The sequence below is a fragment of the Oncorhynchus mykiss genome, chromosome 1, assembly GCF_057628025.1.
Source record: "Oncorhynchus mykiss isolate SJ-2025 chromosome 1, ASM5762802v1, whole genome shotgun sequence".
Classification (NCBI taxonomy): domain Eukaryota; kingdom Metazoa; phylum Chordata; class Actinopteri; order Salmoniformes; family Salmonidae; genus Oncorhynchus; species Oncorhynchus mykiss.
In genome coordinates, this window is record NC_143022.1 from 70,340,010 (window position 1) to 70,355,325 (window position 15,316).

The 15,316-nt window shown below is 40.4% G+C and overlaps 1 protein-coding gene across 1 annotated transcript in view; it reads left to right on the forward strand.

Annotated features, from left to right (window-relative positions):
- Positions 1-12,827, forward strand: part of LOC110527498 (synapse differentiation-inducing gene protein 1) — a 51,675-nt gene extending 38,848 nt beyond the window's left edge. Inside the window, exon 4 of the mRNA XM_021608814.3 lies at positions 10,596-12,827. Within this exon, the coding sequence (XP_021464489.3) occupies positions 10,596-10,754 (159 nt within the window). The 3' untranslated portion in view covers positions 10,755-12,827. The remainder of the gene's footprint in view (positions 1-10,595) is intronic.
- The last annotated feature ends 2,489 nt before the right edge of the window (positions 12,828-15,316 follow it).

The window sequence follows — 15,316 nt, forward strand, 5'->3', positions numbered from 1 at the left end:
ACACAGCGTGCTTAAACTAATAACACACAACTTGTTGTATTTTTCTTGTCTATATTGAGTACATAATTTAAACATTCACAGTGTAGGTTGGAAAAAGTATGTGAGCCCCTAATGCCTAAGGCTAATGACTTCTCCAAAAGCCAATTGGAGTCAGGAGTCAACTAACCTGGAGTCCAATCAATGAGACGAGATTGGAGATGTTGGTTAGAGCTGCCTTGCCCTATAAAAAACACTCACAAAAATTGAGTTTGCTATTCACAAGAAGCAATGCCTTATGTGAACCATGCCTCGGACAAAAGAGATCTCAGAAGACCTAAAATTAAGAATTGTTGACTTACATAAAGCTAGAAAGGGTTACAAAAGTATCTCTAAAAGCCTTGATGTTCATCAGTGCACTGTAAGACAAATTGTCTTTTAATGGAGAAAGTTCGGCACTGTTGCTACTCTCCCTAGGAGTGGCTGTCCTGCACTGCAAGAGCACAGTGCAGAATGCTCAATGAGGTTAAGAAGAATCTTAGAGTGTCAGCTAAAGACATACAGAAATCTCTGGAACATGCTAACATCTCTGTTGACGAGTCTACAATACGTAAAACACTAAACAAGAATGGTGTTCATGGGAGGACACCACGGAAGAAGCCACTGCTGTCCAAAAAAAAACCATTTCTGCACGTCTGAAGTTTGCAAAGGTGCACCTGGATGTTCCACAGCGCTACTGGCAAAATATTCTGTAGACAGATGAAACTACAGTTGAGTTGTTTGGAAGGAACAGACAACAATATGTGTGGAGAAAAAAAGGCACAGCACACCAACATCAAAACCTCATCCCAACTGTAAAGTGTGGTGGAGGGACCAACATGGTTCTAGGCTGCTTTGCTTCCTCAGGGCCTGGACAGCTTGCTATCATCGACGGAAAACTGAATTCCCAAGTTCATCAAGACATTTTGCAAGAGAATGTTAGGCCATCTGTCCGCCAATTGAAGCTCAACAGAAGGTGGGTGATGCAACAGGACAACGACCCAAAACATAGAAGTAAATCAACCACCGAATGGCTTCAACAGAAGAAAATACGCCTTCTGGAGTGGCCCAGTCAGAGTTCTGACCTCAACCTAATTGGGATGCTGTGGCATAGACCTCTGCGCCACCCAGGAGGCCCTAAGGCGCTGCATCGCAGTGCTAGCTGTGCCACCAGAGACTCTGGGTTAGGGAGGGCTTGACCAGCAGGGATATCCTTGTCTCATCGCGCACTAGCGACTCCTGTGGCGGGCCCGGGCGCAGTGCACGCTGACCAGGTCGCCAGGTGTACGGTGTTTCCTCCGACACATTGGTGCGGCTGGCTTCCGGGTTGGATGAGCGTTGTGTCAAGAAGCATTGCGGCCTCGGAGGACGCATGGCTCTCGACCTTCACCTCTCCCGAGTCCGTACGGGAGTTGCAGAGATGAGACAAGACCGTAACTACTACCAATTGGAAACCACGAAATTGGGGAGAAAAAAGGGGGTAAAAAAAAAAGAGATGCTGTGGCATGACCTCGACAGCAGTTCACACCAGACATCCCAAGAATATTGCTGAACTGAAACAGTTTTGTAAAAGGGAATGGCCCAAAATTCCTCCTGACCGTGGTGCATGTCTGATCCGCAACTACAGAAAATGTTTGGTTGTTATTGCTGCCAAAGGAGGGTCAACCAGTTATTAAATCCAAGGGTTCACATACTTTCCCCATCCTGCACGGTTAATGTTTACGCGGTGTGTTCAATAAAGACATGAAAACCTATAATCGTTTGTGTGTTATTAGTTTAAGCAGACTGTGTTTGTCTATTGTTGTGACCTAGATGAAGATCAGATCACATTTTATGGTATTTCCAAAGGGTTCACATACATACTTTTTCTTGTCACTGTATATCCACAATGACCTATACTTTCATGTAGTGTATACAGTACATGTATGTCCCTGTGGATGATAGTGTAGGAGCACTAAGTGTTTTGTTGAAATGTGAAAGATTATTTTCAGTCAACGCCCCCAGATCTCAAGGGTAGAAGATAATTGTCTAATGTGTTTGTAAAACACGTTTTTCATTCTGAAAATGGTTGTTTTCTCTTTCTCCTTACTGCATCTGAGGAACTGCGGTTGCTCCGTGGTTAATTCGTTTTGGTTTTGATTTGAGTGTAATTTCATTAAGCCAACTTAAATTGAACCAGTAATTACAAAGAACTGTTTCTCGCCTGTGCAGAACAATAGGGTTGTTAATCATATTTACATACTTAGTATGCTCATTAACTGCTGGGGAGGGCTAGGTGGAAAATGGTAGTGTCTGTAAGACTCAACAACACCCTATGTGGCATCCTGTAGTTAAAACTGAGGATAGTTAGAATAACGAGACACAGACTGGGAGCAATGTGGCATTTTGTTACGTTTGTCCGTCATCTGAAACAAACAGTCTGTATTTTTGAAGGGCTCATGAGAGTTACTAATACATCTTGATCTCAGTATGTTATCCTCCTCTTATCCTTTACATAATAACATCGAAGCCATTCTTTAGAGATATCTCTCATACACTGAGTGCACAAAACATTAGGAACACCTGCTCTTTCCATGACACAGACTGACCAGGTGAAAGCTATGATCCTTTTTGATGTCACAATCAGTGTAGATGAAGGGGAGGAGACAGGTTAAAGAAGGATTTTTAAGCATTGAGACAATTGAGGCATGGATTGTGTTTACCATTCAGAGGCTGAATAGGCAAGACAATAGATTTAAGGGTTCCCAAGTGGCGCAGCGGTCTAAGGCACTGCACCTCAGTACAAGAGGCGTCACTACAGTCCCTGGTTCGAATCTAGGCTGTATCACATCCGGCTGTGATTGGGAGTCACACAGGCCCGGTGCACAATTGGCCCAGCGTCGTCCGGGAATGGCCGGGGTAGACCGTCATTGTAAATTAGAATTTGTTCTTAACTGACTTAAATAAAGGTTAAATAAAAACGAAGTTCCTTTTTGAATGGGGTATGGTAGTAGATGCCAGGCGCACCAGTTTGAGTGTGTCAAGAACTGCAACACTGCTGGGTTTTTCACACTCAACAGTTTCCTGTGTGTGTCAAGAATGGGCCACCACCCAAAGGACATCCAGCCAACTTGACACAGCTGTGGGAAGCAGTGGAGTCAACAGGGGCCAGCATTCCTGTGGAATGCTTTCGACAACTTGTAGAGTCCATGCCCCAAGAAATTGAGGCTGTTTTGAGGGCAAAATATTAGGAAGGTGTTCCTAATGTTTTGTACACATTCATCAACAGCAATTTTCATGTCCACCTGCATGTTTCATTGTCGTCATTTACAATTCTGCTGGCAGCCTAAACAACCATGTCCGCTGACCTTTTCAAATATGCAGAAATTACTCATATACTGTTTTGTACACTGTATGTAATGTGATAGACAACACAGATCTATTATGGTTCATTGTCATGTTAACAAAGGCCTATATTACCTTCGCATAACTCTGTGAATGATTATACTGTGCATGTGTACTCACAACTTGGAGATAGTGAAGGTCATTGTTTGTGCCATGCCCGACTCCCCCTACTCCCTGCGTAAATGTGTGTTACATCAAACACAGAGACTAGAGTAATAAAAAAAGCTTCAGATTTGAGTTCTTTAGTTCAGTCTTCTGCGTTCGACAGCGTTCAACAACAGCAAACATACGTTGTGCTCCGGTGACGTAGTGAAATCTTTCTCAGACTTCCACTATAACTATGTTGTTTTTCGGTTTGGTTTATTTTTTGGTTTATTAGAATCCCCATGAGCTTTTTCCGAAGCAGCAGCTATTCTTCCTGGGGACCACAAAAAAACACTAAACATGGCAAGCAACAAAACTCTGATACAGTGACAGACAAGGAAAGTCACACAGATGTAAAATACAACGATATACAAAAATGATGGTACAAACGATACAACTAAAATGTGTGTTTGTGTGTCCCCACAGTCCCAGCCGTTCCAGAAAATGTTGTTTCGTCTTTTTTTCAAAGGTCATTTTGCTGTTTGCTTGAGTAATTGGAGATGGGAGTTCCATGCAGTCATGGCTCTGTATGTTGGAGGCAGTGGGTGGGAGTTTGATCTCTTCAAATGAAATAATACAATCAAGCCCAGATTAACCATGGATCAGGGATCCCCACGCAGGGGATGATAATCAGCCTTTGGTCCTCATGGTAGCATTGTTTGGAGTTGGGCAGTTGGACAGAGACTGTGTGCGGATTTGTGTGTGTGTGTGTGTTAGGGGTGGGTTGTAAAGATGATTACCTTGTTTTGTATATATCCTTATCTCTTATCTCTAATGAGTACTAGGTTTAAGTGTATATTACCAATTTTCAAGTAGGAGGATTTTTAGTCGATCTGAAAATGAAGGGATTATTGCGTAATATATTATTGGCCTTCTTCTCTCTTGTAAATACGTCTTTAGTACATTTGTCATTGAGGGACGTAGGCAAGAGGGTGAAATCACATCTTCAATAAAAAACTTTTTACAGTTTGGAGTACCATTAAGTTCTTCAGAGCTAGGGTTAGTCTTGTTGACATAGTAAGTCATTAGGTAATGTCCTCATTGATTCAAGCACATTTTATCCGCGGTGAGTCAAATGAAAAACAAGATAATAGCCTTCCATGAAAGCTTCTGAGGCTGCAGACAGGACTGAATCCAAAAACCGAATTCTCTGTTCCTCAGGCCTAGACATACGCCAGTAATATAAATAGAGCACAGAACTCCCTGTGCTCAAGGACTGAAATGTATGTCCTGACAGGAACCATTACATACATCTATTTGACTTGAGTTTGCATTGCAGGGCCACAGGGGTAAGTGTACAGAGGAACCTTATGTAGACTAAGGAGGCATCGGCACACACCGTGGACGTGTTTGCTTTGTTAACAATGGCACTCCACGATCATGTGTCAGTGGAAAGATATTCGATCACATTGACTGAATTCGATTTTTCTGTATTACAGAAAGCAGTAGACTAAATGACAGCTGTGTCTCTCCTCCAGACTACATTAAAACTGCTATTGTATTGATCATTGTAATGGAAAACATTTGTCCTCGTGACAATATTTATGCTTTGGCATGGCGGGTGCATATTTAATCATTCTAGGCATCATGAGAACTATGAGAGAAAATGTATGTTCACTTAACCTATTAGGTTTATCTAGTTTATATGATGGAGCAAGAGAAGAATCCTGGTTCTTTTAAACATAAAAGCCTGGAATTTATGAACGATCCCACAACTTGGGTCACAAGTTACACAGATCCTAACACAAAGGTGGTGTTATCCCTCCCTGTGATTCCACATGATTGGTTATGGTCTTTTCACACACTGGTAACACATTTGAATTGAACTATGTGTCAATTATTCCAACAGCTCTGTTCTTTGGCACTGTTTGGTGTGAAAATGAAATTGTCATGACAGGACGGACCGGTTCCACTGAATGACATCTCCGCTACCAGCCTGGTGTTCACAATTATCAATTAGCCCCAACTCTGTAACCTTGAACAGCATAGGCTGTTACACAGGCAGCCCAATTCTGATATTTTTACCAATTATTGACAAAAGAGCTGATATGATATGAAAAAATACCAATTAGTGAAAAAAATATCAGAATTGGGCTGACTTGAAAAACACAGCCTTAAATCAAATCAAATTGTATTTGTCACATGCGCCGAATACAACATGAAATGCTTACAAGCCCTTAACCAACAACGCAATTCAAGAAAGAGTTAAGAAAATATTTACTAAATAAAATAAAAAGTAGCACAATAAAATAACAATACCGAAGCTATATACAGGGGGTACCAAAACCGAGTCAATGTGCAGGTGTACAGGTTAGTCGAGGTAATTTGTACATGTAGTTAGAGGTAAAGTGACTATGCATAGATAATAAACAGTGAGTAGCAGCAGTGTAAAAACAAAGGGGGGGGGGGGTCAATGTAAATAGTCAGGGTGGCCTTTGATTAATTGTTCAGCAGTCTTATGGCTTCGGGGTAGAATCTGTTACCTCTTAAGTATTAGCCCCTTTTTTTTTCTTTTTTTCCCCCTAAAATGGCATACCCCAATCTAACTGCATGTAGTTCAGGCCCTGAAGCAAGGGTATGTATATTCTTGGTACCATTTGAAAGGAAACACTTTGAAGTTTGTGGAAATATGAAAGGAATGTAGTAGACTATAACACAATAGATCTGGTAAAAGATGATACAACAAAAAAAACTGTACTTTTGTGTTTTTGTACCATCTATGAAATGCAAGAGAAAGGCCATGATGTATTATTCCAGCCCAGGTGCAATTTAGAATCTGGCCACTAGATGGCACTGGTGCATGTGCAACGTTTTAGACTTGAACCATTGCATTTCCAATGAACCATTGCATTTCTGTTCAAAATTTTGTATCAAGACTGCCCAAGTGTGCCTAATTTGTTTATTAATAACTTTATGTTCAAAATGATGCACTCTCCTCAAACAATAGCATGGTATTATTTCACTGTAATAGCTACTGTATATTGGACAGTGCAGTTAGATGAACAAGAATTTAAGCTTTCTGCCAATATCAGATATGTCGATGTCCTGGGAAATGTTCTTGTTACTTACAACCTCATGCTAATCGCATTAGCCCACGTTAGCTCAACCGACCCGTGGAAGGGACACCGATCCCAAATACGTTTTTTAAGGAGCCTTTTGGCGCTCCGGTACCGCTTGCCTTATGGTAGTAGAGAGGACAGACAGTCTATGACTTGAATGACTGGAGTCTTTGACAATTTTTTGGGGCCTTCGTCTGACACCGCCTAGTTTATAGGTCCTGGTGTAGAACGCTAAGATGTTTGCACATGTGACATGCTGGTAGAAATTTTGGTTAAATTGATTTACGTTTGCCTGCATTAAAGTCCCCGGCCACTAGGAGCCCTGCTTCTGGATGAGAATTTTATTGTTTACTTATGGCTTTATACAGATCATTGAGTGCGGTCTTAGTGCCAGCGTTGATTAGATGTTGGTAAATAGATGGCCATGAAAAATATATAGATGAAAACTCTTGGTAGATAGTGTGGTCTACAGCTTATCATGAGGTACTCTACCAAAGGCGAGCAATACCTCGAGACTTCCTTAATATTAGACATTGCGCACCAGCTGTTATTGACAAATGGACACATAGCACCACCCCTCGTCTTACCATACATAGCTGTTCTGCCCTGCCGAAGCACGGAAAACCCCAGCCAACTGTATATTATCCGTGTCTTCATTCAAAAGTAATCATCCCCCTTGGCGTTTTTCCTATTTTGTTGCATTACAACCTGTAATTTAAAATGGATTTTTATTTGGATTTCATGTAATGGAAATACACAAAATAGTCCAAATTGGTGAAGTGAAATGAAAAAAATTACTTGTTTCAAAAAATAAAAAAATATGGAAAAGTGGTGCGTGCGTATGTATTCACCCCCTTTGCTATGAAGCCCCTAAATAAGATCTGGTGAAACCATTTACCTTCAGAAGTGACATAATTTGTTAAATAAAGTCCATCTGTGTGTCACATGATCTGTCACATGATCTCAGTATATATACACCTGTTCTGAAAGGCCCCAGAGTCTGAAACACCACTAAGCAAGGGGCACCACCAAGCAAGCGACACCATGAATACCAAGAAGCTCTCTAAACAGGTCAGTGACAAAGTTGTGGAGAAGTACAGATCAGGGTTGGATTATAAAAAAATATCAAAAACTTTGAACATCCCACGGAGCACCATTAAATCCATTATTAAAAATGTTTAAGTATATGGCACCACAACAAACCTGCCAAGAGAGGGCCGCCCACCAAAACTCACGGACAAGGCAAGGAGGCCATTAATCAAAAAGGCAACAAAGTGACCAAAGATAAATCCTGATGGGGCTGCAAAGCTCCACAGCGGAGATTGGAGTATCTGTCCAAAGGACCACTTTAAGCCGTATACTCCACAGAGCTGGGCTTTGAAGAGTGGCCAGAAAAAAGCCATTTGCGTAAGAAAAAAAATAAACAAACACGTTTGGTATTTGCCAAAAGGCATGTGGGAGTCTCCCCAAACATATGGAAGAAGGTACACTGGTCAGGAGACTAAAATTGAGCATTTTGTCCATCAAGGAAAACTCTGTCTGGCGCAAACCCAATACCTCTCACACCCATGGTGGTGACAGCATCATGCTGTGGGATGTTTTTCATCTGCAGGGTCTGGGAAACTGGTTGGAATTGAAGGGTTGATGGATGGTGCTAACTACAGGGAAATTCTTGAGGGAAACCTGTTTCAGTCTTCCAGAGATTTGAGACTGGGACGGAGGTTCACCTTCCAGCAGGACAATGACCCTAAGCTTACTGCTAAATCAACACGTGAGTGGTTTAAGGGGAAACATTTAAATGTCTTGGAATGGCCTAGTCAAAGCCCAGACCTCAATCCAATTGAGAATCTGTGGTATGACTTAAAGATTGCTGTACACCAGCAGAACCCATCCAACTTGAAAGAGCTGGAGCAGTTTTGCCTTGAAGAATGGGCAAAAATCCCAGTGGCTAATTGTGCCAAGCTTATAGAGACATACCCCAAGAGACTTGCTGTCACGGCTGTTGAAGGATGAGGAGCAAGGTGCAGCGTACATTTTACTTTATTTAAGAAATGACGCTGACAAAACAATAAACCAAACAAACCGTGAAGCTTAAGGCTATGTGCCATCAAACAAAGTTAACTTCCTACAAACACAGGTGGGAAAAGGGTACCTAAGTATGGTTCCCAATCAGAGACAACGATAGACAGCTGTTCCTGATTGAGAAACACAAAACATAGAATGCCCACCCCAACTCACACCCTGACAAACCAAAATAGAGACATAAAAAGGATCTCTAAGGTCAGGGCATGACACTTGCAGCTGTAATTTCTGCAAAAGGTGATATTGACTTTGGGGGGCTGAGTAGTTATGCACACTCAAGTTTTCTGTTTTTTTTTTCTTATTTCTTGTTTGTTTCACAATTTTAAAAAATTGCATCTTCAAAGTGGTAGGCATGTTGTGTAAATCAAATGATACAAACCCCCCACTAATCTATGTTAATTCCAGGGTGTAAGGCAACAAAATAGGAAAAATGCCAAGGGGGATGAATACTTTTGCAAGCCACTGTACTCGTGATACATTAGATATTACACTTGTTAATGTCACGTCGGTGAGATAGTCTCGAACGGTGCTCATCCATTTTATTCTCCAGTGATTACACGTTGGCCAATAGAACTGATGGTAGAGGCGGGTTACCCACTCGCTGCCAAATTTTCACAAGGCACACCGTCCAGCGCCATTCTTGGTCGTACGGTTACAACTCTATTATGTGTGGCCTGCAGTAGTACTGCATGGCCGTGAGGCATAACCTTCACAATTGCAATTTGCATATTAAGTAATCATAGGTTCCTCTAAATGAAAACACATTCGTAGCTACCTTGAGAAGAACGTGAGCTAAAACGAACAGACCATGAGTACCTCTTGTATGCTATAAGTACTATGGTTTAATTGACTACCACAGCACCGCTTTAGTCATTCCTTGTTACGACTACCGTTTCTTCACTCTCCCTCTTTCTTTGTCCTCTCTATCACTGACGTACTGTGTCTGAGTGATGGTGTAAAGCTAACGTCTCAGCGGGGCTCCCGTGGGACTCTGGGGTCGGCTACATGCATTAATATTTCAGCTACCCTGTCACTGGCCACATTCACACAGAAAAAAACATGGCATCAAATTCCAATCATTTTAGAAGAAAAAAAATCATAATGGAGCTTTCAATAGCCCGCAGGACTCCATCTCCTCTGACGCCCTTCCTCCCTCTGCATCAGTTGTTTCGCTGTAACATTGTGTTCACTCTACATTAAAATGTGAAATAAAGTTTTCTTGCCCCAGGGAGCCCTCCACATGAGTCCATGTTATGCTCCTGTCTGAACATAGAAAATAACAAGATAAAAACATCACAATCCCTTAATCTCCTGTCTTCACCCTCCATTTACCCAAAGGACAGTTTTTTTTCAACCTTGGGCCAAGCACCAGTAAGGTTATCAGCTTTGAGCCGCTACCCACCTCGTGATGAACTTTGTCTGGAATCTTTAAATGAGGATTGGGTTCATTAATACATGTTTTGGTATTCAAACTTGCACAATTAACAATGTTAAAGGGGGCCTGTCTACAGGCGGCCTTTTGATTGCTACCCCATAATGCTGAAGATAAAAGGACTGCTTGCTAACAAACCAAGAATGGTCCTCAGCAAGGTAATAGGGGAGGTCAGGGCGGTATATAAATGACATAATAAGGAATACTTCTAGGGTATTGAGCTATATTAATCAGAATATCCCTCTTTAGTCTTGATAATGTCTCGTGGACTTCAGAATTATACAGGCCCAGTTGGAGAGTTGAGTCACAGCGGATTTAGTTATTTATCCGCTGTGGGTTGCCATGTTTTGCTGAGCGCCTCCACAAGATCCCCCATACATTTCACTGGAAAGGGCCAATTTACTGTTTCATTTCCTCCTATTAATTGGGTAATTCTGTCTCTCTCTCCCCTTTGCCCTCGGTCTCTCTCTCTCTCTCAGACGAACAAGGCGGTGTCTAAGGGGGACTTACACTTGGCCAGCTCCAGCTCCAGACGTGCCCTCTTCCTGGCTGTGCTGTCAATCACCATCGGCACAGGCATATATGTGGGCGTGGCTGTAGCGCTCATCGCATACCTCTCCAAGAACCACCACTTGTAGCCTTGCCCTGCCCCCACTGCACTGTACTGACTGCGCTGGGGGTATGGTTCACTTGGGGGCAATTGAACAATGGAATATGGGCCTGCAAACTATGGGACTATCAGGATGGACAGAACCTGGCCATATGGTTGACACAATTCGTGAGCTCTAACATGAGGTTCTTGATATGGATAATGGTATTTTAACGGTCAAGTTATTCTCTCATTTTCACCAAGAAAAAACGGAGACTGTTAGTCGTTCCATACACGACTGATTTTCTTTTCTAGATGTTTAAAATTGGTTTGAGTTTTACCAAGGCATAACACAGCCTGTGAGAGGTCAAACCAACATGCACTAAATATGACCAGTACCAAGAGCATATTATACGTTTACGGGGCATGTTCAACGCTCAGTTAACGGTGAGTTGTGGATGTCCAGCTACATTTACCACACTAACAGTCACATTTGGCAGCTCCTGTCGTGGATCAAAGGGCTGCTAAAGATGTCACTCATCCAAACATTCAACCTGTATACATTTATTCTACGTCACATTGAATTGATCCGTGGATGTCACATAGTGCAGCTCAACTGGATCATTTCTCGGTTGAATATGACAAATTCTATCAAGTAATGGGATGGTTAATATACAGTGCCTACAGAAAGTATTCACACCGCTTGATTACAGCCTGAATTTAAAATGCATTCAATTGAGGTTTTCATTGTCACTGGACTGCACACAATAACCCATAATGTCAAAGTGGAATTATGTTTTTCGAAATTAACAAATAATAATAAAAAAATTTAAAGCTGAAATGTCTTCAGTCAATAAGCATTCTACCCCTTCTGTTATGGCAAGCCTAAATAAGTTGAGTAAAAAATATGCTCCCATAATAAGTTTCATGGACTCTGTGTGCAATAATAGTGTTTAGCATGATTTTTGAATGACTACATCATCTCTGTACACCACACGTAAAAGTATCTGTTGAGGGGGGAGGCAGACATTGAATATCCCTTTGAGCATGCTGAAGTTATTAATTACACTCTGGATGGTGTGTCAATACACCCAGTCACTACAAATATACAGGCCTCCTTCCTAACTCAGTTGACAGAGAGGAAGAAAACCTCTCAGGGATTTCACCATGAGGCCAATGGTGACTTCAAAACAGTTATAGAGTTTAATGGCTGCGATAGGATAAAACTGAGGATGGATCAACAACATTATAGTTACTCCACAATACTAACCTGAGTGAAAAGAAGGACGCTTGTGGGGTATTGTGTGTAAATGTGTGAGAAAGAAAATCTATTGAATCCATTTTGATTTCAGGCTGTGTAGCAACAAAATGTGGAATAAGCCGAGGGGTATAAATACTTTCTGAAGGCACTGTACATTAAAGTGCCACCACACTCCAAAACAGTATCTTGGTGGCCCTATTATCTCAAGGGAGAACTGATGTTTCCTCGCAGCACAATATTTTGTAACACGTTTCACACCTGAAACGTGGAGCTTTTGTTGTAGCCCTACGACGACATGCCTTTGTGTTCCGTCAGGGATAGGAAGTGCACAGGCTGCAGCTCCCCAACAGAACCAGCATACACAGAGATACAGTACCTCAATGTTGATAGGCACAAATAAGGGAGGAGGGAAAGCAGACGGGTCCTTGGAGGCAGAAGCCATGCTGTAAATACCTCTATGCTTTTTGTTTATAAACATACCGGAATAGATGTGATACATTTTTTTTTGCAATATGTTTTTTTCTTCTCCTGCTGTATACTGCTACTATGTCGACTGTCAATGTTTTGGAGACTCATTGGAGAGTCAGTGTTTGACATAAAAGTGCTTGCAAATTAAATGTAGTGTTATGTCTGACGTGCCTGTGGTTTCACAATCTGACCTTGGTTGGTTCAGCTGCAACTTTCTTAAAATGATTGTATTTTTTCTTCATGGCACAATAGCTTTGCTTATTAAAACATTTACATTATTACCACATTAAATAATCTGGTTAAAATGTTTTACAGGTTAGGCTATTTTGTTGCATATGCTGTCCATTATAAAATATGTAAAAATAAAATAAATGATAATATGCACAACATAAAGGCTTCTAAAAAAACAAATATTATTAGACACACAAAAAATGATTGAGTGTTTATTGAAGTCCGCACAGATCTAAATTATGGACACTGCTCAAGCATCAGGTTTCCCCACTCACTCCCCTAATTCCCTCAGCTCACCTCCACTGCACATACTAGTACAACTACATTCAGCCTTTCCCCAAGAATGACTAATGACCTGCACGCACTGCATATTTCATGGCAGCAGAAACCTCTCGCTGCCTGTCAAATATTAGCTTGCCAGACGATTCATCCATTTTACATGACATTGAGGGCGCCGTAGTAGTTAGCGCGGCTCTAAGTGCATGCCAAGACTTCCATGTCAGAGAGGTGGGTTGGGAGAGGGTGGGATTTAGTTGTATCATATCTATATGTGACATGAGAGAGACTCAGTGATAAAGGCCTATTGTACTGTAGGCTTTTAAGTGCTGAATGCCTTTCATGCCTTTTCCTCAGTGGGTCTGATCCAGGTGCTTTACACTGTGTGTCCTGGGCTAACCACTGGGAGAATAGACACACCTGCTCAGTGAATCCCGGGGGGCAAGCTGATTCATACCAATAGGCTATAAGACTCTGAGTCACAGGGGGTAAAGAAGATATCTACCACCCAACGTTTATGGCTATAGACAGGGTTGGGGAGTAACTATTTACATGTAATCTGATTACACAAAAAAAACGAATTTACATTAGCAGCACATTTTTTTCGTCTAGACCTCCAACATGTGTTACAATACAATAAAGAAGCAGAGACAGTCTTGTCTTGATTATGGTTGTGTAAGACTGCACGTTGAGGCAGCATCGACTTCCCCAAATTTGTAATGCTGTCATTTGTAGCCAAGTATCACATCATTGTCGTTTAGCTTATCAGTTGGCAGGGTAAGATATAAAAGGCGACATTGTAATTCAAATGTCGATTAGCACAACACCCCCATTTGACACTTAACTCTCAATGTCAATCATTGAGTCAAATAGAGCGTGTTCGGCTCCAGAGTTTTGATAGGTCAGACAAATTACATAGCACAAGCAAAAATCATTGCTGTTCTGAACCAGCAACACAAAGTGAATGACATGGGAAGATGCTACCATTCATGTGGGTGTGGTTCTTGTGCAGTGGCATAGAGAAGTTTGAGCAGTAAATATTAGCTAGAGCATAGAGCAGTAAATATTAGTTAGAACATAGAGCAGTAAATATTAGTTAGAACATAGAGCAGTAAATATTAGTTAGAACATAGAGCAGTAAATATTAGTTAGAACATAGAGCAGTAAATATTAGTTAGAACATAGAGCAGTAAATATTAGTTAGAACATAGAGCAGTAAATATTAGTTAGAACATAGAGCAGTAAATATTAGTTAGAACATAGAGCAGTAAATATTAGTTATAACATAGAGCAGTAAATATTAGCTAGAGCATAGAGCAGTAAATATTAGTTAGAACATAGAGCAGTAAATATTAGTTAGAACATAGAGCAGTAAATATTAGTTAGAACATAGAGCAGTAAATATTAGTTAGAACATAGAGCAGTAAATATTAGCTAGAGCATAGAGCAGTAAATATTAGTTAGAACATAGAGCAGTAAATATTAGTTAGAACATAGAGCAGTAAATATTAGTTAGAACATAGAGCAGTAAATATTAGTTAGAACATGGAGCAGTAAATATTAGTTAGAACATAGAGCAGTAAATATTAGTTAGAACATAGAGCAGTAAATATTAGTTAGAACATAGAGCAGTAAATATTAGTTAGAACATAGAGCAGTACATATTAGTTAGAACATAGAGCAGTAAATATTAGTTAGAACATAGAGCAGTAAATATTAGTTAGAACATAGAGCAGTAAATATTAGTTAGAACATAGAGCAGTAAATATTAGTTAGAACATAGAGCAGTAAATATTAGTTATAACATAGAGCAGTAAATATTAGCTAGAGCATAGAGCAGTAAATATTAGTTAGAACATAGAGCAGTAAATATTAGTTAGAACATAGAGCAGTAAATATTAGTTAGAACATAGAGCAGTAAATATTAGTTAGAACATAGAGCAGTAAATATTAGTTATAACATAGAGCAGTAAATATTAGCTAGAGCATAGAGCAGTAAATATTAGTTAGAACATAGAGCAGTAAATATTAGTTAGAACATAGAGCAGTAAATATTAGTTAGAACATAGAGCAGTAAATATTAGTTAGAACATAGAGCAGTAAATATTAGCTAGAGCATAGAGCAGTAAATATTAGTTAGAACATAGAGCAGTAAATATTAGTTAGAACATAGAGCAGTAAATATTAGTTAGAACATAGAGCAGTAAATATTAGTTAGAACATAGAGCAGTAATTATTAGTTAGAGCATAGAGCAGTAAATATTAGTTAGAACATAGAGCAGTAAATATTATTTAAACTCACAGAGGCTATTGCAAAAAACGACATAAGATAATTTTTCATTTAAATATAAATTATTGCCCGTTTTTAGAATGTT